Source organism: Ischnura elegans, chromosome 4 (assembly GCF_921293095.1).
Source record: "Ischnura elegans chromosome 4, ioIscEleg1.1, whole genome shotgun sequence".
NCBI classification, from domain to species: Eukaryota; Metazoa; Arthropoda; class Insecta; order Odonata; family Coenagrionidae; genus Ischnura; species Ischnura elegans.
In genome coordinates this window covers 94,709,064-94,731,141 of record NC_060249.1, presented here as the reverse complement: position 1 = coordinate 94,731,141, position 22,078 = coordinate 94,709,064, and the positions used below count along the sequence as shown (strand labels likewise).

The 22,078-nt window shown below is 38.1% G+C and overlaps 1 protein-coding gene across 1 annotated transcript in view; it reads right to left on the bottom strand.

Moving 5' to 3' along the window:
* The window catches only part of LOC124157800 (extracellular tyrosine-protein kinase PKDCC-like), a 490,493-nt gene extending 468,842 nt beyond the window's left edge, over nucleotides 1–21,651 (bottom strand). The window contains exon 1 of the mRNA XM_046532818.1: nucleotides 20,933–21,651. Within this exon, the coding sequence (XP_046388774.1) occupies nucleotides 20,933–21,523 (591 nt within the window). The 5' untranslated portion in view covers nucleotides 21,524–21,651. The remainder of the gene's footprint in view (nucleotides 1–20,932) is intronic.
* Nucleotides 21,652–22,078: the final 427 nt, after the last annotated feature.

Here is a 22,078-nt window from a genome sequence, read left to right as displayed (position 1 = left end):
AAAAGTGGATTAATCATCCAAGATGAGGAGTTATAATCTCACTATATTTTAATTTGGTGTTTACCTGATGAACCCATGAGTCTGAAAAATTGTTTGTCAGGTCTTCGTTTTCTTATATCTATCGACAGTAAAGCTCTCCATATTTATGGCCAACCTGCTGAGATCATATTGGCAGTAAACAAATTCTTAGACCTTATGAATTTGTGAATGGTAAAGCAGACAGTAAATAGGAATGGCAAAGCCAACAATGAAGACAAATCTTGATTCGTTATTTATATGATAGAGGAAAGGGTAAAAATAAATTTACCCTGATAGAATCAAAATTTTCTCGATCTCAGGGTCGAAATATAGGAAAAAAACTCGATATTAATTTCCTTGGATAAAAGCTATCTTAAACTTTTATATCCTATCCGTCTATACCCTAGGATAATTTTATGATATTGTTATGATGTTATACCACCTATTTCTCTGAAACGGAGCCCTATTAATTGGATGCCCAGCAGAATATCATAGTCATTAAGATGTTTACGCTCAAATTTATGAGAAAATCCTTATAGAAGATTAATGGCGTCTGGGAACGGTTTTATTGCGCCTGGAGCTCAATGAACGTTCTCAAAAGAGCCTGTTTTCTTAAAAATATTTTTTAATTAACCGTGAGTGATATTTTGATGAGTTTTGAGTCACTTTCCATGCAAATATTTTCAATGTTTCCAACGTTTGGACAATGAAAACTTAGGTGGTTCATGAATTAAATTGTGGGATTTTTCAGTGTTGAACACTGGATTGTGGCGTTCTAATATGTATTGGGATTAGTCAGCGGGGAATTTCGAAATGCTTATAAGTGCAGATTTGTGAACCTTCAGCTTCAACGGACCTTCCTCAGGTCCACTGAAGCTGAAGGTCTTCAGTGGACCTGAGGAAGCCAACTGGAACGTTGGCGAAATATTGTCCTACAACATGGATAAACGCGGAAGAATACCCGTAAAAATCACTAAATATCATCATAATCTCCGCGGAAGCCTAATAGGAATCATCAGTATTGTTTGTTGAAATTCTCGTAGCATCAGGTCTTTGAATAAAATAATCATTCTGCAGAGGATATTTTATTTATTTTGTTTTATTTAGTATTTACTTCATCTATAACATACGCTTTTTCCCGCTCATTACGATGGCAGGCGGGAAAATATATGCGCAATTCTGCGTACGTCTACTACCTGAAGGGTGGCTCTAGGTATCTTTTATCTTTTTATACCGCGCCAAAATACTGCACGGGCGAAAAAAGGAAGAGAAAAAGTACACCGTTGTTCTCTACTTTGCAAGGTATCGTACCCGTGACGCCAGGCTATCCGTGCGTAATCGTGCGGTGGCAACGGTTGACCAAGTAATGTCTGATCGCTGCCTGTTCCGTAATTATACCCCGAGATATCGATCCCTTCCTTTAGCTCTGCCATGCTATCGAGACTGCAAGGCTATCGACTTTAAAGCACCCTCTACTCTCCGTCCTCCTCCGTTCACGTGCCCTCCATCCGCTGGGGTCATTAATGAGCCGCGTTTCCAATTAGTAAGTGGCAGGGGATGTCTCTTCTCCCTCTCCGTGTCTTCTACGTCCTTGTTTCCGCCGCGTTCTTTATGGGTGCACCCCTGAGTTAAAACCTTCCTTACTTCTTATCTTCCCGATATGTCTCTGTAGAATTTGCCAGCATGCTTGTTGGTCACAATCTGAGAACCCCGTCAATAATTTAACGGCAGAAGAAAATCAAGACATCACATTTTTGACAGTAGAGAATCGAATTGGACAAGCCGTCATCTGGACATAAGCGGTTGTATCACACCTAATCAGCTGGACGTGTTTTATTTGTGACTAACTAATAGCGTAAAGCGTCAGTTATCGTATTCAAATTTCCGTGGAGCACAGAGTACCCCTTTTATAAATTAGACTGTTTCAAAAATAAAATTTTACGTTAGAAAAAATTTTGAGGTAAAATTTTCAAAATTTGTGCTATCCTCCACATATTCATAGCGTGTTTGGTCACCGTATAACTTAATGCTTTGGCGGTTAAAAACATTATGTATTGAAAACTAAACGATTGTCTAAAGATATTCATAAATTTATTCATGTCTTTGCGATGTTTGAAGTGTAATATTTTCAGTATGAGTTAAAACTCTGCATCTGCTCATGTGATTTTCTGATGAGTTAAACATTTGGGGTCTTTTAAGGCTATCAGACCGTTCCAATTAAAAAAATAAGCGTAAATTTTCTTTCTGTTTTTAGTTCTTTTCCCCGAATTTTAAACTCTATTGGACAACTACTGTAAATTCTTATAGAGAACTCAAGGGCACGTGGAAGTATAAATATATGCATCTATTAGTGGTAGGAAGCGTTTGATGTAAAATTATTGCCAAAGTGAAAATTAAAGCACCCTCCGACGATGGACTAGTAAATATACTGTCTTAGTTTCTAGAAGATCATAACTATGCCCTTGAAGCACTATTCAAGCAGTAAAACCCTCTCCAACTTCAAATTTAATTTTTGTATTTATGATTCACGTCTAATCTCGTTCTAAAGGCCACTCTTACTTACATTCACTCGTATACCATTCTTAACCAATTCTGAGTCAGTCTGTGGACTATCCTTATAAATAATTTTAGAAGATAAATTTTATATTTACCCCAAATATCATCGAGTCACATGCATTAATACGCGGGCAGCAATATTAATGATGCTTTCAGGAAGATAGATTCGACGCTAGTGACCTTATAATTTTTGGTCATTCAATAATTTTAGATGATACATAAATATTTTACATTTATTTGCATGCATTACTGAATATAAGGTGGGAAATATAAATGTAAGTTAAAATCAATCCTAGAATGCATTTAGCAATTGGCCTCACGATTATTTCAGTAGTTTACTTTTTATTGATAGTCATTCTTATAATATAATAATTATAGATTATTAATTAATTATTAATAATTGTAAATTACTAAACCAATAGAATTCTGGGTAAAATTGCCTTCACTCTGGTCTTAGAATTTCGCCTTCAGTTTCACTTGGATTACGTGACACCGTTAATCAACTTATTAGACACCTATTAGCACATTAGCCTTTACATAGTGTCATTAGCTTTCAGCTATCCGCAAATAAGTTCCTCGTGAAACAAAGTAGAAGATAAAAAGCAAACAAATACATACGATGTTAGTCACAGAGTCAAAATAATTTTAATATGTATAATAATTTAATATGTCTAGTACAGATTCTAAGCACGATTCATTATCTTAAGAAAATTTATTTTTTGAATAATAATACTTATTGATAAAATAGGCTGTATTTTTACCATAATTCTTTTTGTGAACATGCGATCGAAGTTTTTTTTTAATCTCAACCTGATCTCATCGTTAACTTTAATCGAGTTTTGTAAGATTTTTAGACTATGAGTGGGGATGTCTGGAAAATGCTTTTATTTTTCTTGTGAAATTTTTATCCGCGGTTATATCCTAAAAAAATCAATTACTTATTGCTCACGATGCATATTTGAGTGGTGCCTCCAAGCAGGTGGTCTCCTTCCACCGTCTCCTCATCCACTTTACCTCATCTTGTCGCACTTGTCGCTTTCCCTCACTACTTCCGCGTCCCCCCCCCCCCTCGTAATCCTCCCGTCCTTATTCCTCTCGGGATCGTTTCCAGTGTGCTTGGAACCCGCCCGCCATACTCCTTCCTATCCCCTTCGTACCACTTTACACTAGGGGCCTCTCTCTCTCTCTTTCTCTCTGCAGCACTCGACAACCGCTGACTACAACATACCGTTCCCACTTCTCCCAACTCTCTGGTGTGTTCCTAGAGCACGCGATGCTTGCTCCTGGTGCCGGTGCATATTTGCTCCCGTGTGGGACTGCATAATGTATGTACTAACACAAGCGGGGGATCGGTGAAAACGAAATGGTGGTGGTGGTGGCGGCGGCTGCCAAAGATGACACTCCGGCGGCAGCCACAGGCAGTGCTATGGTGTGAATCGCGTGGTGAGGGCGGAAAGCAATTGTGATGGGGAAAGTGCAAGAATGGGACGTATTATATGGAGTAATGTGAAAGGCTGCCCTAGAAAGTGTTTGTTGATTTTGGCCAAAAACATTTTGACGGGAAAAGTGCAAGTATGGGACGTTATATATATCGAGTATCGTGAAAGGTTGTCATGAAAAGTATTTGTTAATTGTTGCCGAAAAGCACTTGTGACGGGGAAAGTGCAAGAATGGGGTGTTATATATCGAGTAACGGGGAGGGTTTACTGGAAAGTATTTTTTTAATTTGTTAATTGTGGCCGAAAAGCTATTTTAACAGGGAAAGTCCAAGATTGGGACGTTATATTTATCGAGTAAAGTGAAAGGTTATCTTATAAATTATTTGTTAATTGTGTTATCCTGGGCCCGTTTTGCTAATTTCATCTGTTTGTGCTTCTTTGGGAAGGGCTTCAAGTAGCATAAATAACCAAAGTCATATTCAAAAAAATCCAAATAACTTTGATTATTATTGGTGTATTCGGAATCAAATTGCATGTCATAATAATGAAGTGTACATTAATTACAAACGTCTTTTACCATATTCCATATCTAAAAGAACACTCCAAATAAATGTATTATCATTTAAAAATATTTACTTATCATAGTTAACGATTTTAACATTAAATTTGGGTTTTATTCTTTAGGGTCTGCACATATCGAGTTAATGCAATTTGTTGTTATTTTTTAACTGGAGTGCATCCGCCCATCATAAATATAATAGAAACACTCTTAAGTTTGAAGGTATTAGTATGGTTGTAAGTATTAGCATGGTAGTATCCCATCGTGAAGGATTGAGTTCGTGTCCTTACGAGCTGGAGAATATCCCGACGGTTCTCACACCGTGCTAGGTTTTTCTATGGAGGATTATTCACGTGAACTATTCCGCCCGAGTGATGGACCGTTACGTCGTGACTCCGTTGGCACCTTTCGTTTTTCTTACCTTGAAGTTAAAAGCTAAAAGAAAACCTTCTGTCTCAGGAATAGACTATTATCTACGTCAGGCTTCCCTCCTCCTATCGACTTTATCCTTTCCTAATGGTGAAAATTAGTTTAGCTCTGTTTCGCCTTTTTCAAGTCCAATACCTTTACTTTTGCTATTATTTGATGCAAGCAAAATACACCGCACAGAAAATCGCCCACGAGCGTGTTCTTCAGGTATCCCAGTAATCCTAATTTGACCTGGATGATACTCAAAAATGAAATAGCGGATTTTCGGAGCAATCTGACCCAGATATAGGATGTTGCTTTCAAGCTTAGCGTGAAAACTATCCTTTGGTCACGCAGACGGCGGTTTGATTCCGTTTTTCTTATTGTCCCTTCTCCCTTCGCAACTCGTTACTTCAACCGCAATTGTCCTTCTAATATCGACTAAAAACATCTGCGAAACTTTTTAAAAGGCTTTGACAAAGTAGGCGAGCGGGTAAAGTACAGCCCTCTGCATGCGGTTGAAGTCATCGATCTAGGACATAGACACACTCCCCCGTAATTACGGAATGGAGTGCAGAATGAGGCGGCCATGGGGAGTTGCGTGCGCAATGAGCGGCGACAGAATAGGCGGAGATATATCCCCCCAAGGAGCCGGGAGCGCCACTACCTACGCCTCGGGAACAACCCTCGGGAACTCCACCTCCTCTCCTCCGCGGCGGCCCTATCGCTTGCATGCAAAGTTCCCTGCCGTTCTCCTAGAAAATGTATAATATAGATTCTCCACTTAACATTAAGACCGCTAAATGGTGAAAATGTGTGCTAAAAATATTGAGTTAATGCAATTTGTTTTCTAGGTTAGAACTGATTTGTATTCATTTTATTGCAATTTACTTCTTTTATCCTACTCATATTTTATTTGCTACTTCTATACGGCTATCCTCTAGCTCATCGGTTCCCAATCGGTGGTGCGCGACGAACCAGTCTGGGGTGCTCCGAAAATGATCGGCAATGGCGTTCGCCAGGAACTATGTACCTCTTAACCAGGAAATATGTACACATATTATATGGGGTATTTAAAAAAAAGTTTCTATTAATGCAATTATTTATAGCTAAAAGTATCACCTGCCCATAGTGAAATTATTTAATAAAATGTGCTCGTTATATTTTTGGGGGTAGAGTATTAGTTATATACATATAGATGTATACGGGAGGAATAAAAGGTTGGGAACCGTTGCACTAGCTTCAAACGGCTCTTCAAACAATGGGATTCATACCGAGCTAATCAGCCTGACTAGCCTTATAAATGAGGAATAGATACTCTGCAGATCATTTGGACCCTAAGATGGGAGATGGTATGTACCCGAATCCATCGTCTACTAATTATGCTACAACGCGGCATTAACCATTGTAATTGTTAAAAAGTTACCTACACCTCGGGAACCACCCAGCCGCCTCTCCGCATCTTCACCGCGCCCTTAACCCTGGTAGAGTCCCGAAACGATCTCCTAGAAAATGTTTAATATAGTTTCTACACTATACGTTAATATTCGTAGATAAAAGATTTTTTTAAATATGCCTCAAACTTTTAGTGTGTAGAGAAGTAAAGGCGAAACATCGGAAAAGAGGGGGCCGTACGGTATAGCCCCCCCCAGAAAGCAGAAGATGTTTACATACTTTTTAATGGACTCTTACTGAATTAAAAAATTATTTGCACCTTCATATTGCAATCCATTCCTCTGATTTAGAACGATCAGAATGCAGAGTTCGGGAAAATTTCTATTCCACCCCCGATCGGATAGATTTTTAAGATTTATTAATTTTTTTAAACGTTTTTTGTACCTCCATCCACCAGAAAACAGGGAAATGAGGAATATTATCGTTTTTTCCCCCTCAAGCAGCAAGTCAACATGTAAAACACCAATTCCATGAATATTGGTAACCTACCCAGGCGAGACTCGAACCCGCGTCGGCGTGGAATAATGGCGTGGAAGTATCGAAAAATTTGGCCAAATATAGCCTATGTGGATTATAAGGTAGGTATTAATTACTTCCTCCGTGGAAAATTCCAGATAGTAGAATCAAATATTATTGAATCAGTACATGAGTGCCCGAATGTATGCAATGAATACTCTAACGAATACTACACAATTCTCTTTTCAGATTCATGTTTCCATCAATATACTCGGGTAGTCAAGAATTCCTATCCAATAGTATTCTCTGTGGAAACCCAGGAACATGATTGTAATGGTATTTACTTAGTTAGGTATGTGGTATATTCAGTACACATGTAGTTTAATGAGTTTTCAAGATCACGCGTGCTTTTGTACTCGTGCTACTGCTCTAGTTTAATAAAATGAGCAACTATCCCTTAAACAATTCAGCTAATATATCACAGTGAGTACCTAAACTAATTGTTAGATGACACACTTTCATCTACACAATTTTAGGTGACACACAATCAGCATATCTTCTGTTAAAAGTCGAGAAAAGTTACAATACGTTCTCATTTTCACTTCCAAGTTTAGTTTTAACACTAATGTTAACATTGAAAATACGTTCGTGCTTCGTTCAGTAATATTGGGAAGAATGAAAGGGATTTTGGAATTAATTATTATTATATTTGGGATATTATAAATAAAAAATTTAAAAACGTTTTTCTCGCCAACTAAAAAGAAGAGAATAAATTTCTCTGTCCATATCTGAGTCTCGATATGAATTGTTACTCAAATGGTGACATACTTTATGACAATCATTACGACCAAAACGAAAAACGTTGGGCGCATGTATGGTTACATTTTGTTTTTTCAATTGAAATATTTTTTCTGCCTGACTGCAGCGCCTGCATTTTGGTGACCATTTTTGGAACCCCATATTTTAATTTTATTTCTAAATATTACACGAAATACTGTTCCGATCGTGGTAAAAGCGTAATTAAATTGCATTGTCATCCAGTTCTGAGCTAGTTATTAAGTTTCAATGCCCTAGCTAGTCGTTAAGTGTGTTAAAATTGAGTTACAAAATTCCACCGTAACAAACAGACAGACTCGAAAGTGAGTTAAGAAAAACGTTTTACGTTGTAATAAAAGCATTGAATTTTTCCTCCTCCAGCTTATAACCCTCCGTCCTCGTCCTCTCCCACTCCTCTGTATGTTTTACTTCTCGTGCGGCCTACGTCTCCTCTCTTTGGTCACACCTCTATTTACGCAGCTGCCGGAGCAGAATGATGAAGGTAGTGTTGGGATTGTATTTATCCTTCCCAGTCAAATTTTTCTCGCTGCCGTCCATTTTACGTGCCAAAAGAAGCAGCAGTGACTTTTCGTTTTTGATGGCACTTTTTGATTCTCAGTATGAACCCTGTGATGTTCTGGGCATCACGTCAAAAGTGCGTTTCTGTTAATTGCACGTGAGAGTTTTAGTAGCTGTAACCGGGAATTGGTTTTATCTTCAATCTTTGCTTAGCGGAATCGAGTAATTCTTCAATTCTACACAACTATCTCTGGAAACTTATATTCGTCCCCTTATTTACGTTCGCGGCTGTATTTTCATTGCAGAATATGAAAGCTCGCAAAGGATAATTTAAATTAAATATTCCGAAGGGCTATAGGAGTAATTTTCTCTATTAAGGTAAATATAAACACTAACATTCAAATGTTGTATGTAAAAGATTTCCATAATTATGTATGCATTTATTGTTCGGTAACAAATGAAAGGATATAAGCGGATGAGGCACATCATAACTGTTTCATATCCTTGCCCGTTACGAATATGCATTTTAATCAGACCATTGATCAGAGTATTAATCATTTTCTATATAGTACTCTCTCCATATGTGGTGAAGATAGCCTTAAAATACTACCGTACAAATATTTGGACAATGCAAAATATCAAAAACCTCGTAACTTAATCTCAATTATTTTACGAAGCACTCGTCAATTGTGAGTTTTCCTTTGAACGCTGTTCAGAACCATGTATTATGGATATAAATCATCACTCTCACTTGAATAGTTGTGTTCTTTATGTATTGTTTGTTTAAAAGTTATGCTATTATCTTGAATTATTCAGAATATTCATTTGGCTATTTGTTTAAAATTTGTGACTCAAAATCGTAAATTTTACCTCGGTACTTTAGCAAGTAAAAGATACAAATGATGCGTGAAAATGTCAATGAAGACCTGTCATACTTGCTATGAAATTAAAAGAAAAAGAAGTCTAAAGTCAGTAAAATGCCAAATAATCCTAACAAGAGGAAGTTTTGCTTCTTAGTTTCTAGCTCTATAATTGATTCAATATTTCTGAAGGATTTATTCTAATCAGTTAATTTGAATGCCACTGTTTTTTTGATTGCGTAATTTGTTTGCTAAACGAAGTCTATTTTAACTTTCTATGCATCAAATTATGTTTTGGTAAGTAAGTCGATCAGACGTATTCATAAAACAATTTTGGCCTAAACTACATCGATCTAAAAGTTGGTAAACTCCGAGCACAGTCACGTACGGCAGGAACATCATCTCAAATTTTTGTTTTCGCGCAAATCAATTATCTGCCACCAGGTGTTTGAACCGTACATTAACATCTAGGCGATTTTCCATATGTCTGGGCTGCCTAATCTACAGTTTTAATGCTAGTCTCTCGATTTACCCCGAGTATGACTATTTTGCTGACGGATCATCATCGTTGATCGATTTTATAATGTCATTTCCACGATTAAACAACGCTCTGCTGTGGGTGATGCACAGGGGAGCAGGTGGTTACACAACTTGATTGCTGCGGCAGTAGGTCGGCTGCTCGAGATTGATTCCGCTATTGCATTTGATACGGCAATTCCGCTACGTTGATGGAATCCGGAGTCGCAATGCCCACACCATATCACTCCGACTACTTTATGAATTAATTGTGCTTAATCGAGCAAAAAGCTTTGAGAGGCCGTCTCAGGGTCTACTTTATCGATTGAATGCATCGGCACAGCAGCAAATGCAACTAAGCCATACTGCAAAAAATCTTCAGGGACGATGATGAACATCTGAAAATTTTGAGATTCCCATGCTTGAGATAAACCAGAAGATGTTTTTGTGGATTGTAACAAGTTTTTCCAATCAAATTTAAATAAACTTGAGAGATTTACGTTTTCAAATGCGATGTGTAATCTATCCAGGATTTCATTAGTTGGAGGAAACAGCTGAATTGTCTTTGCGTGTGACATTTGTAAGAATTGCGTATATTGTTTTGATCTTCACCCATGTATGACATATTTTCTGAGTCTGTTTTTCGTCCTCCGAAAGAAAATTTCATTTCTTTCTATAAGCTTGATCGTTTTAGTGGTCTTTAACTGTAGTACTTGTTCCAAAGTTATAAATAAAATAAAATTCGCTCTAAATTCGCAGTTGGAATCTATCAATTATTAAAAAAATGCTTTTCATGAAATAATTAAAATTTTATGCCGCGTTTATTATATTTATTTTTCAATACTTTTGTGGATAATCAATCTATGTGTGCATTACAACATACATATGACGCAACTCTTTGGAGAGAGAAAGTGGCATTTTGCCTTTTCCTTCTATTTTATCTAAGAGAGTAGTACAAAGCAGTATCATTAGTCTTTATATTTAGAATTAAACTCGTTTCCTAATTTAAATCGACATTTCCCTCCATCTGGGGGTAATACTTGCAACTGGTCCCCAATTCTTTGTGCCTCGTTAAGCGTGTTCAGTTAGATCCGAGAATAAAAACGCGGTCTGACCTGCGAGCTTTCATTCTCCAAATCCTTGGAAAACTCAGTGTCGTTGTTTGATTGGTCCTTCTAACTGCAGTAAGACCATTCGGATTAGCAGGATGAGGGACTTTAGAGCCGAGACGACTTACTGCGGATGACTGTCTTCCTCGGCGTACACTAGTATTGAGTTCAAGGGGTGGAGTTGTGCAGAAATTGACTACTCTTGCCGGGACGGAAAGGAGAAACGTGTGGCAGGGATATCGGATGGGCGAGGAAGTGAGACAGGTCGCGCAGGAAGAGGGTCCTACTCGGACAAAGGAGCTCAACGTTGAATGGTATCTCTTTTTTCGCCAACTTGAGCCTCAGCTCACACTCACTCAATGTCCTACGACAATTTTCACCGACTGATGAAGACGCTGCTTACGCCTTTTGTATCCCTCCTGAGGAGTTCGTTGTTTCAGGCGTGACTTCACGGAATCGACTGGAAGTTATGAAACGCAATTAACTTAATAATTCCACATGAATTTAATGCTGTGCGACCTAAGTTTCAAATCTGCTCATGATGACGTGCTCCGTCGGAACCTATATCGTACAGAGTGAAATGTATGTGGAATGATAAATTGTTTTTTGCATTTCACTGTATCTTTTGGGGAAATTATCGCAACCCTTATTCCTACTAACCTATTTCAAGAATGCAAAGGGATCTACTCACTCATTCAAGTTTTCTTCTAAGAATGTGCTAAAATATGTATTTGAGAGATTTTATGACTGTTTTTATAACGGTGAAATTGTTGTGATTTCTGTGGCCGAATCTGACTGTGAATTAATCTTGGGGCATATTTTGAGGTTCTCTATCTTCTTGCTATTTTATAGTCCATACTCAGTCGAGTTATTCCAATTTAATCTGTTATGAAAATAAATACTCTTCTCACTTTTTCTTCCCCAAAGTTACGCTGTCGTGAATGAGACTTAAGGATTTTGTATTTATCGCTGAACTCATCGCTTGATATAATGTACACTGGAAACAATGTTTCATCTATTTGCAAAAATCAGCGAAGTATTGGAAGTGGTAGACTGCGAAAGGTGCCCGCTCAATCAGTGCTACCCATTAGGAATGAGTGGAGTCAACGAATTGGGTCGTTATACATTATAAAAGCAGTCGAAAATAAAAACTTGACTATTGCATAAATCACTTCCACACTGTGACACAGTATCAAGGTTAGAGAGATTTGATTTTTATTTTATTAGACATAATTTCTAATATGTGAAACGACGTATTTTCTCGTAGCTACTTAAGATCGACAGAACCCATGGCGCTTCGAGGCCGCGATTGGGAGCGTTGCAAGGATTCTAAGATCCGCACTTACTCCGGAAACTAAGATGAAGGAAGACTTGTTAAGTTGGCTGCATTTTGGTTTCATTTTATTTTCTTTTAGCCTTGAAATACTGGCAAAAGACCAGGTTACAAATATCCGTAATAATATCCATTATTTTTACTCTGAAACGGACATTCACTAGAAGAGGGAGTGAAATGTGATTAAAAATTCGGGGGATAAGATCAAGGAAAATAATCAGTAGAGCGTGGAAGAAAAGATCGTGTTTGGCGTGATTTTGGTACGATAGCTCCGTTGACAAGTTACTTAAGTCTAATGGAACGTGTTTTTATCACGGTTGGCTTAATTTGAAAAAAAAAAAAAAAAAAAAAAGAATTCGTCAGAGCGGCAAATCTTGACCCACATATTGGTTGGTTGGAATAGCTCTTACCATAATAGCTGCATTCCCAATGTAGCCATTCATTTCTTATTTCATCCAGCAACATGCTTAGCAAAAAGACATTGGAGGATTTGCATTTCTGTTTTGTAGATTATGATGTCTCCCGCTAAACAAAGCAATTTGGTCAAATCTAGCCTTGTTTCTGAAGTCATAATGTAACGCGGTTTCCCCATTTATGATTCCAGGAAGCGAATAGTGATAACTTAACCAAACTGAATTCCTCTAGCTATTTCCAGAGAATCCTTGTCATTTTGACTTTATAATAGTTTTAATTTTTTAAATTCACTGAATGTCAGATATTGCCTTGTAAACAAACATAAGCGATTGCCGCAATTATTTCCAAAACGGACCAAATCCCGTTGGAATAAATGTTTGGTTAGTTCCTCTTTCGGAATTATATTCTCTGTTCCTTTTATTTTGGTCTTGAGTATGAATATTAAATACACCTGAATATCTGTCGACGGGAAAAAGTGAAAGTGATGGCTTCAATAACTTTGGAGACGGGCAAAGAAAGTGGCTTTTTTCAAAACATTTTTAAATAGAATCGTGTAATCGTTTCGGAAATCATGGCTTCCATTGAGCTCTATTTAAGTTTTCCTTATGAAAAGTGTAAATTTTAGAAATGTTGATATTATTTTCGTAACTTGAGATTTTTAACCTATCCTTCGGCACATATTTCATTGTGATTAGCAAAAAACGTTTTTTCAGTTGCATTTATTTCTATTGTTTTAAATTATTTTGGCTTTCTAGATAGCTGAATAGAAATCATGGGCCTTCCCAGCCAGGGGCAACAGGGGGCATTGCCCCCCTAGAAGCAATAATAAATTTAGTTCAATACGGAAGTTTTGAACAAATTTTATTTAAGGTCATGAAAATTGATGGTATTATAATACACGTAATTAAAATGAAATTTGAAATTTTGGTTTAATTAACCATTTCTGTGTTACATCTCAACGACCAAGGCTTGCCCCCCACTAGTTTTTGACCTGGGTACGCCCTTGATAGAAAGTAATAATTTTTTTTTGCTCTAGGAATACAAAAATACAATAAAAACGAAGGTAGTAGGAAAGAATTTATTTGAAAAGAAATAATTGACAGTCTTCCTCATGGTGTCATTGAAGATACTCTAAGAGGAAGTGGAGACTGAATAATCCCATGATGCAGCGTCATTGTATGGAAAAAAGAAATATAGGAAATGTTGACACTGTGATGAAAGATGACGTAAAAGCGTTGAAGTCATTGATTGGCGGAGGGGATATCTGTCATTCGAATCGGTGGTTTTTGATAACCTAGTTACCGATTTCATCCTTGGTCAATTCAGCGAACATATGAAGTCTTTCATTTTTTTCTTATCTCAGGCGACTTCATATTGTGACAGGGAAGGTATTGGATGTGTCCTCCGGAAAGTGGATCCAGGAAGACATGTGGATGATTGCAGTCGGGTTCTTTCTATAAAAACCTCGCGGAAGTAGGATCTTTAGATTTATTCGACTTTGTCGTTTATGACGAAAGGCATAATAAGTAGGAAGAGAGTTTCCAAGAATTAACGTGAAAAAACCAGTCATATATAGTGCATCATGGTGAAGATGTCATGAGATACGAGTAGCGCCTGCCTGCGCTTTGGGAGTTATTCAGAGAAGCCATAACTCCGGAAATCCTTTCCCCAGCTAGGATGCTTTTCTTTGCGTTCAGTCTCTTCATCTTTTACTCGTGCACAGTGGGCCCAAATTTTAAAGGAAAAAGAACGAATATCCGGCGTGAATTATTGCTACCTTGCAGGAAAACCTGTGCATCACTGGTTTCATAAATTTAAAAATTAATATGTACCTTCTTTTTATTGCTCTTTATTGCTCAGAATTGCTTTTTATTGCTCTTGGGTAAAATTCGGAAGACTAAATGAACAATTTCTTACTTATACTTCTTAGTTGCTGTATGTATTTCTTTATTTTAACCATTTAAAGTGCAAACCATTTGATATTAAAATTTATTTTGATATCGCGGATGAAGTAGCGGTATTAAATATCAAATTCAAATATGGGAAGGAATTCAAAATCTGAAGTAACCGTTGGTTTGTGAAATAATTAATCTATTGATATAAAACGTTTTTCTATTTTTAAGAACCAGGAAAATGTTTCATATCATTCGAAGTTATACCTATTGCCTATAATTCGGAAAAAATGATTTTTCGCTGTTGCGTGTAACATATTATTATTTTATGGATAGGCAATGCTTTAAAAATAAGAACAAAACAGGATCTTTCATTTCATTGCCTGATGTAGAAACTTGAGAAAAATGTTTTTGAAAATGTGTAAAGATTTGCGTTAAATTACGAGAAATACGTATGAGTGAGGTACAGTGAAGTGAGGAGATATATCGCTTAAATTTTTACCATTTCTTGGAATAAACAGTAAGAAATATTTTTTACATGATATTGCTGGAAATCAGTAATAATATTTCACTAAAATGGTACATAACTACAAAATACATCGTACGAGAATCAAAAAAATAATAAAATCTAGGTCATTGTTGTATTTATCATTATATAAATACTTTGACTTTGATTAAAACAATGGGCATTAGAGTTCTAAATCAATATGTAAATAATGTCAATTAGTGAACTACAAATTTTCTATGTATCTTTTTATCTTAATCAGTTATCCTTTTCAAATTCTTCCACTAAATGCTACTCATTACTCCGTAATATCTACGTATATAACCTTTGCTTGAAATATGGAGTAGAAATAGAGTCGCATACATGGCTTTGAACCTTGATTGAAATGGTGTTTGGGGGAATAGATCGGTATTTCGGGCGCTAGGGGGAAAATGTGTTCAATGCACGCATGCATTTTCTCCTTTCAGTCCTGCCCTTTAAACGTCTCGCCGAATGGACATCAAAGATTACACAGGTCATTCCATTTTGACGTAAGCGAAAAAGATATGGGGGTATCGATGGATGGAAAGCGTCGGATGACGCATGTGCGCCAAATCACAGCCTCGCTTCAACTCACTCCCTTTTGTCGCTAATTCACTTCTCGTCCCGAGCGCGCTGAAAATTTTCGTCACGGACATGTGCGTCTATCCCATTGTGCTTCGGGGTATCCCTGGCGCCATGGGGTGTTTTGGGGTTATGATATATATCCTTCCTTGTTGACTTCTCAGAACCTCTATCAATAGCGTCGTCCCTCATCTGCTGTGCCTCTTTTCAACCCTTTTCCTCTCGATCCTACTATGTCCTCCCCTCTCTTCAACCCCAGTTCCCCCGCTCTCACTATCCTCCCGTACAGAATATCGCTGAGGGAGAGAGAGCATCCAAAGTGGGTGGGTGGAAGGAAGACTGGTAATTGAATCGTTTCTCTGATGCTCTCCGCGGGAGGTAGTGGTTTACTGTGTCCGGCTGATTACAGGGCCGAGCGAGAATGTACTGCAGTGAATACATATACGTACAAATAAAAAAAGAGGGGTTGTTTTTATGTGATTCCAAGAGGAAAACTTGAGGTGAAAACAATGTATCGCAGGTGAAACGAGAGAGGTTTAGTATGTGAGTGAAGTGCTTTGTAAGAATGGGGACAATGCTGAAGTTGGTTAATCTAGAAAATTGCTCTGGGATTGCAAAGAAGACGGAGGTGGCTCAAAGAAATTTCCTTTTTTCGTTTTTTTCGACGCCGATCTATCATAGGTGGGGGAATGTGGGACTTCTGAAGAAGAAGCGCTCGCAAGGAGCTCAAAGGTAATGATCTCGTGTATCGCATTTTCTTAATGTATTATTTGTAGTCTCTTGGAAATCCCTTGCCTCTTGGGGCAACAATTTGTTGTGCGCATCGCGGTTAAGACGTGTGACGCTAAATTATTTAATCTCTCGCGCAAAGAATCGTGAAAATTATGGGGCATTCTTTTATGAATGAGTACTGTTTACAGGTTTACATGTGACACGTTTGGAAGTTATGGAAACGCTCATTCATGCTCTAGTCAGGGGTAATTTTTCTCTGGTAGAACTATTCTTTTATTATTTTTCTTCAGGGAATCACGCATACATGCTATAAAATTTACAAAATGCACCTTTCATCCATATTTTATGATCGTAAAAAAATATTGAGTTTAATTTATTTCTGACGAAATTTTTTTGGGGAGTTTAACATTATTGCATGTGAGAATTGATATGTTTTTTCCTCGTTATGCCTGCGAATTGATTGAGAAAAAAAATACTTCTCTCATGTGTGAGAGTAATTATGTGTACTATCTTGATTTTGAGTTTCTTTGATGTTTGTCGTTATCTTCTTAGAAGATATACGCCAAATAATAAGGTTCAGAAAAATCAACAGTAAAAAAGTTTAACTGAGATAATGAACTGTGACCCATTTCTGAAGATTTTTTATATCACATTCGCACAACCGTTCTTACATGGAAATCGAATTATGTAAAAAAAATGATTTCATAAAATTTGAAGCACTTTCTTGAAATGAAAATGTGTGAGTGAATCATTCATTTGCTCTATGGAAAGCAATATTAATTTTTGCCAATCATTCGAGGAAGATCTCCATATTCACAATGGATTTCGTGAGCAATTTTTTTGTCGGAGTACAAAGGATTGTGGCCAATTTTTATTGCTTGTCACTCGTAAAAAGTTATTTTCCTTACTCCTCAAACTCTTATGAGAGATGATACAACTGTGGTTGCGTGAGAGATGTCTAAGTTGAAAAGAACTCTGCGCGGTAAAGAAACGATAAATGTCTGTGAGAGTGCTAGCCATAGGTCCTTTTTGTTCTGCCGAAAGGGCGAACGTGGTAGGAGTTGTATCCGTGATGGGTACCGTAGGCCTTCCAGTGATCGTAATACTAAATATGTGAAGCGTTGAAGGTTAGGGGAAGGAGTCCGACGCGGCACAAACTGAAACGTGACAAGTGGAAAATTCTGAAATATGTGCTCATGTTCGACGGCTCGGTTTTTTTATTTTTATTCGAAGTTGGTCGTGCAATTCGTTTCCACCTCTGTAGATTTTTCCTGGTCGATTTTTAAATCTCATAGCGGAAAACGGATAATATCCTCATAATTGGTTATTTTTCTTCATTGAACAGGGAACAGTGAACTGGTGATGCTTGTATTTCGCGTTTGTTGCAAATTCCCTACTGAAATATATTGAACGATGATGGAGTGAAAAAGTACGCGAAAAGGCTGGTGAATGAATGTATGCTTATTGAAATTAAACGTTTTTTTGGATTCCCTGACAATAGAAACATTATTTTCTACGCCAACGACGTTGTTGAAGCCACCTCGCGGAGGAAACAGCGGAAACGGGCTTATTCTTCGAGTTTGTCAGCCTAATATTTTTATATGTCTTCCTTCTTTTATAATTAGTATTTTTTATTTCATTCGTCCTGATGCATTAATTTGTATTAATTATTTGATGAATTCAAATATTTTTAGAACTAGCTCTAAAGAAACATTTATTCAGTGCAATTGCACACCCTGATTTTGTGAAATATATGGAAACGTTCTTCCCTCTTGTTTTGTAAAATTCGATCGCATATAATCTTTAGCGTGTTCAATGCTCTAACAGGCTGAGACGTCTATGAGTCGTCTTAGCGGATGGTATAATGTATTAAGTGTCTCCAATTACCTTTTTGAACATCCTCATATTTTTAACGCCTTCATTGTTTAGTTTTGAACAATCTAATGTTTTAGTATACATTGCTGCTTTCAACGTGTTTCTAATTTCTACATTTAGAACCGATTAGATCCTTCTTTCAGTAATAAACCAAGATTTTTTTCTCCTCGTGACTTCTTTTTATTCTAGCGACTCCTCTGGATCGATTGATTAATAAAGGGCAATCTATACCCTTACCTTTTTATTTCTTGAATCCTCCTTCTTTGCCCAATATGCTCATGAACATCTGAGACCGATCAATGCCACATTATAATTTCATTACGTTTTACTTCCTTGTGCCCCTCTTAAATGTCATGTAATTAATCAATCACGGTTTTTCTGCACTTCCATAGGTGTCTTTACTAGTGACCTACCTAATTTTAAAATAATGGCTTGTCGGAAGCTCACGTCTCTTTCTTTCTCGCGCTCAAATGGGGCATTGCTGGTCATAATATCTACGCTTAAAATTGTTATGTTCTCATTTAACGAGTAAAGTTTCCCTTTTTAACTGCATACTAACTTCATTTATCCATAATTTCTCTTAGGTAAATCTAGGGTTGTGAATTGATTATTTTGAAAATCTTGTATTTCAAAATCTAATATTTGGATTTAATATATATTGAAGCAGCAGTTTTAAGAGTATTAACAATTTTTTATAATACTCTCATTCATACAGTCCACCAATGTTTCAGGTGAAAATTATTGTATCATTCCTTAGTTGTCGATATTATATTCACGATCCGTAACAAATCTAATCATAATCAGCAGAGTAATAATGTCACACGAAAGTTAATTCTTGATGAGAAAAGAGCAATACTTATATTTAATTGAAAAATATTCTGAAATTTGCCACATTGATTTAATACTCTCGTAGTCTGCCGTCCCATCCTCCTCGAAAATAGTTATTCCCCTTAAGCTCCGCCTTATCCTGAAGTTTCTGCAACCTTAAACGACAAACAATTTCCAAGTCAGGCAACCCTTCATACTTGTATGCTAGTCCGGATCATCGTACTACGTTTCTACGGCTGACCATTGCTCGTATCTTGTTACATTCGGCAGATTTTATTCGAAACTTTTGCAGTTCAATTGATTCATGTTTTTATGCAGCGTTATCGAAACGAAATGGCTTGAAATCTCACAGACATCTGTGAAAAAATACGTTGTTTGCAGTGAGGAATATGACGAATGTGATCAAAGTTCTCAAGTGTGGAACGTACTCCGTTTCCGATGTAAAAAATGAGACGCAGTCATCCGGATTATCACCAGCACTGAATTGAGTTCAAAAAAATAAGGCGAAAAAAAATTAATAAATATGACAAAATTATGTGGCCTCAGCCGCTCGCGTCGGCAAAACTCGTTTCCGTTCTATGTTTTCCGCCCTGTGGAGGACACATTCAATCTATTAAACGCTAATTGGCAATGGTAAAACAGTTTTCCGTGTGCTCTGAAAATACATGATTCACGGGATGACCTGAAGCGACAGTTTAAGCCGATTTTCAAGTCTCATTCGAGATTTGGATACAATGCTCTGTCTACTTTTATTATGATTTAAAGTTGAAACATTACAAAGGTTCACAATGGACTGAGTAAAAAGTGAAATTACGTTTCGTTCATAATAACGCGACCGGAATAAAAATTCTGCGTGGTCGTTACAAAAGCTTCTGCAATGAAGTCGCTATCATTTTTAGTTTGCTTCAGAAAAAAAGCTCGTTCGAAACACTTTAGGTGAATGGGAAACTGTTCAGCGGCAAAAAAACATACTCCGTGAAAACAGAGCTGGAAATGAAATATACTCGCCCGAGAAAAAAGGTAACGCTCACCTAGCTGTGCCCACGTGTCCACAAGAGGGCAAGAAATAATTATGGCGTTCTACTTTCGAGGCCAAAATGAGGTCTAATATTTTGTAGATCGTGTATTTCGTTTGAAACCATTAATGGTTTGCTTGAACGCTTTCACCTCCGAGAAGACAAATGTTTTCTGAGTTTAAATTATTATTTTACGTGGGAAATAATTTCTAAATCTATAATTTTGACATGATTTGCGAAAAAAGTTATAGAAAGCCTTAAATTATTTGCTTAACTTTTCAGAAAATATAATATATTCGTTGTCCCTTTTTCATGTTAAAACCTTTTTTATTCAACAAATATTTAAAAATAGGCTACATTTTAGCCAAATTTAATTGTAATTCAATTGTTTCGTTCAACCATTTTATATATTTTGTAATTTTGTAATCAGGTTATTAATATATGGATAGGTATATAATTATTTCGAACTTTCGATTTGTTGACTCGGAATAGAGGACTAAAATGCTTCAGTTAAGCTATGATAAGTTAATTATTAATAATCAGTTTTGATAGTCTTAATTTTTATGAAAGCTTGTTTTCATCAACACATCATTTAACTAGCGCACTGATAAATGTACGTTGATATAATTCATGAAAGCAAACTTTTAACTAGCAGGCAAGTAACCACTCCCTTGTCAACATGCCGGCAGTTTGTTTATCTCATAATGTTATTTGGTGTGATTTTTCCTGATTGAATGCATTGTGGGTGTTTTCTGTTTACCAAGATATAGATAGATTATCGAGGCGTGATGATGTATGATTTTAATGCATATCGTTGACGATGACATGGTTGCCAGTTTTTCTGCTAATAAATATTTGGTTAGATTATTTAAGCGTGAGGAAGTATGATTCTATGCATATTGTTGACGATGACATTGCACGATTGACGTGAACGACGCCAGAAAAGCACGTGGAAGGCTCTATTAGTGCTTGTTAAATTAACATGTTTACCAAGTTTGGATCAAATCGAAAAAAAATCCCTACCTGTACAACATTCTCGTGCTTCAGCTGTCCCAGCAGCACCATCTCTCTCAGGATCTTCGCCGCAGCCCTCCGGTAACACGCCGACAGCGTCCCCCCGGCCCTCTGACACTCTCGAACATCGTGCCCGTTCAGGTTCACCGTCTTTATCGCCACCTCCTGACCCCACACTTTGGCCCGGTACACCGCCTTCGTCCAGCCGCCGGCCACGAACTCCAGGTCCGAAGCCGAGTGCACGGCCGCGCACTCGAAGACTTTGAGTCCGCCGAGACCTCCGCCGCCACCTCCCGCGCCGTCATCTCCTCCCTCGCCGCTCTCGTTGCCGGCGCCGATCTGGCGCGAGATGTAAGCGGTCAGGCGGGAGTCGGCCGCGCCTCGCCCGCTCCCCGGCTCGTCGGGGAGGACGTGGCGGAAAGCCGGTGCGGGCCGGCCGTGTCGCCCGCCTCCTCCCTTGCACGCCCTCCCGTACGCGGCGGCCTCCTCTCTGGCCGGGTCGAACCCGGGCCAGAAGAGGAAGGTGACGGCCATTCCGAAGAGACAGCCGTACGAGACCACGCAGAGACACATCACTGCTGAGCACGGGCAAGCTGCCATTGCGAGCACGTGTCGGACATCACCAGTCGCTTTTGCCGGTGGGGAGAGTCAAAACGTGTGTTGTGTGTCGCTCTGTTCGCGGCGGTTCTATTGGCGGAGGGTAGTGTCGACCGCGAAGTCAGGGTCGACTGTGCCTCTCGCGGGTAATCGCGCGAGGGAAGTTTTCGGCGAGGAGGGGACCCGGCGCTTGCGCAGGAGTACTCCGTGTTGCCGCCCCTTATGCGGCGCTGTTGCCTCACCCCACGCCCCTCGTATAGGGTGTGCTGCGATGGGGTGGGAGGCCCTTGGATGTCTCCTTAGTCCGCCGCCGGTGCGATGCGATATTACTATGCATTGAGTGCAATATATGATCGTCATGTCCCATTTTATACCATTTCATATCTCACCTTGGAGTACTGGTACATATGTAGTATCTAGATAGGAATATGATGGTTGATAGCATTATCATGGCGTTGGGTTCTCACCTGAGGTGATAGGCAATGTCATGTAATAATAATGCTATGCAGTTTTATTTTACCACACATATAATACACAATTTAGAGATCCAAAAAGGAA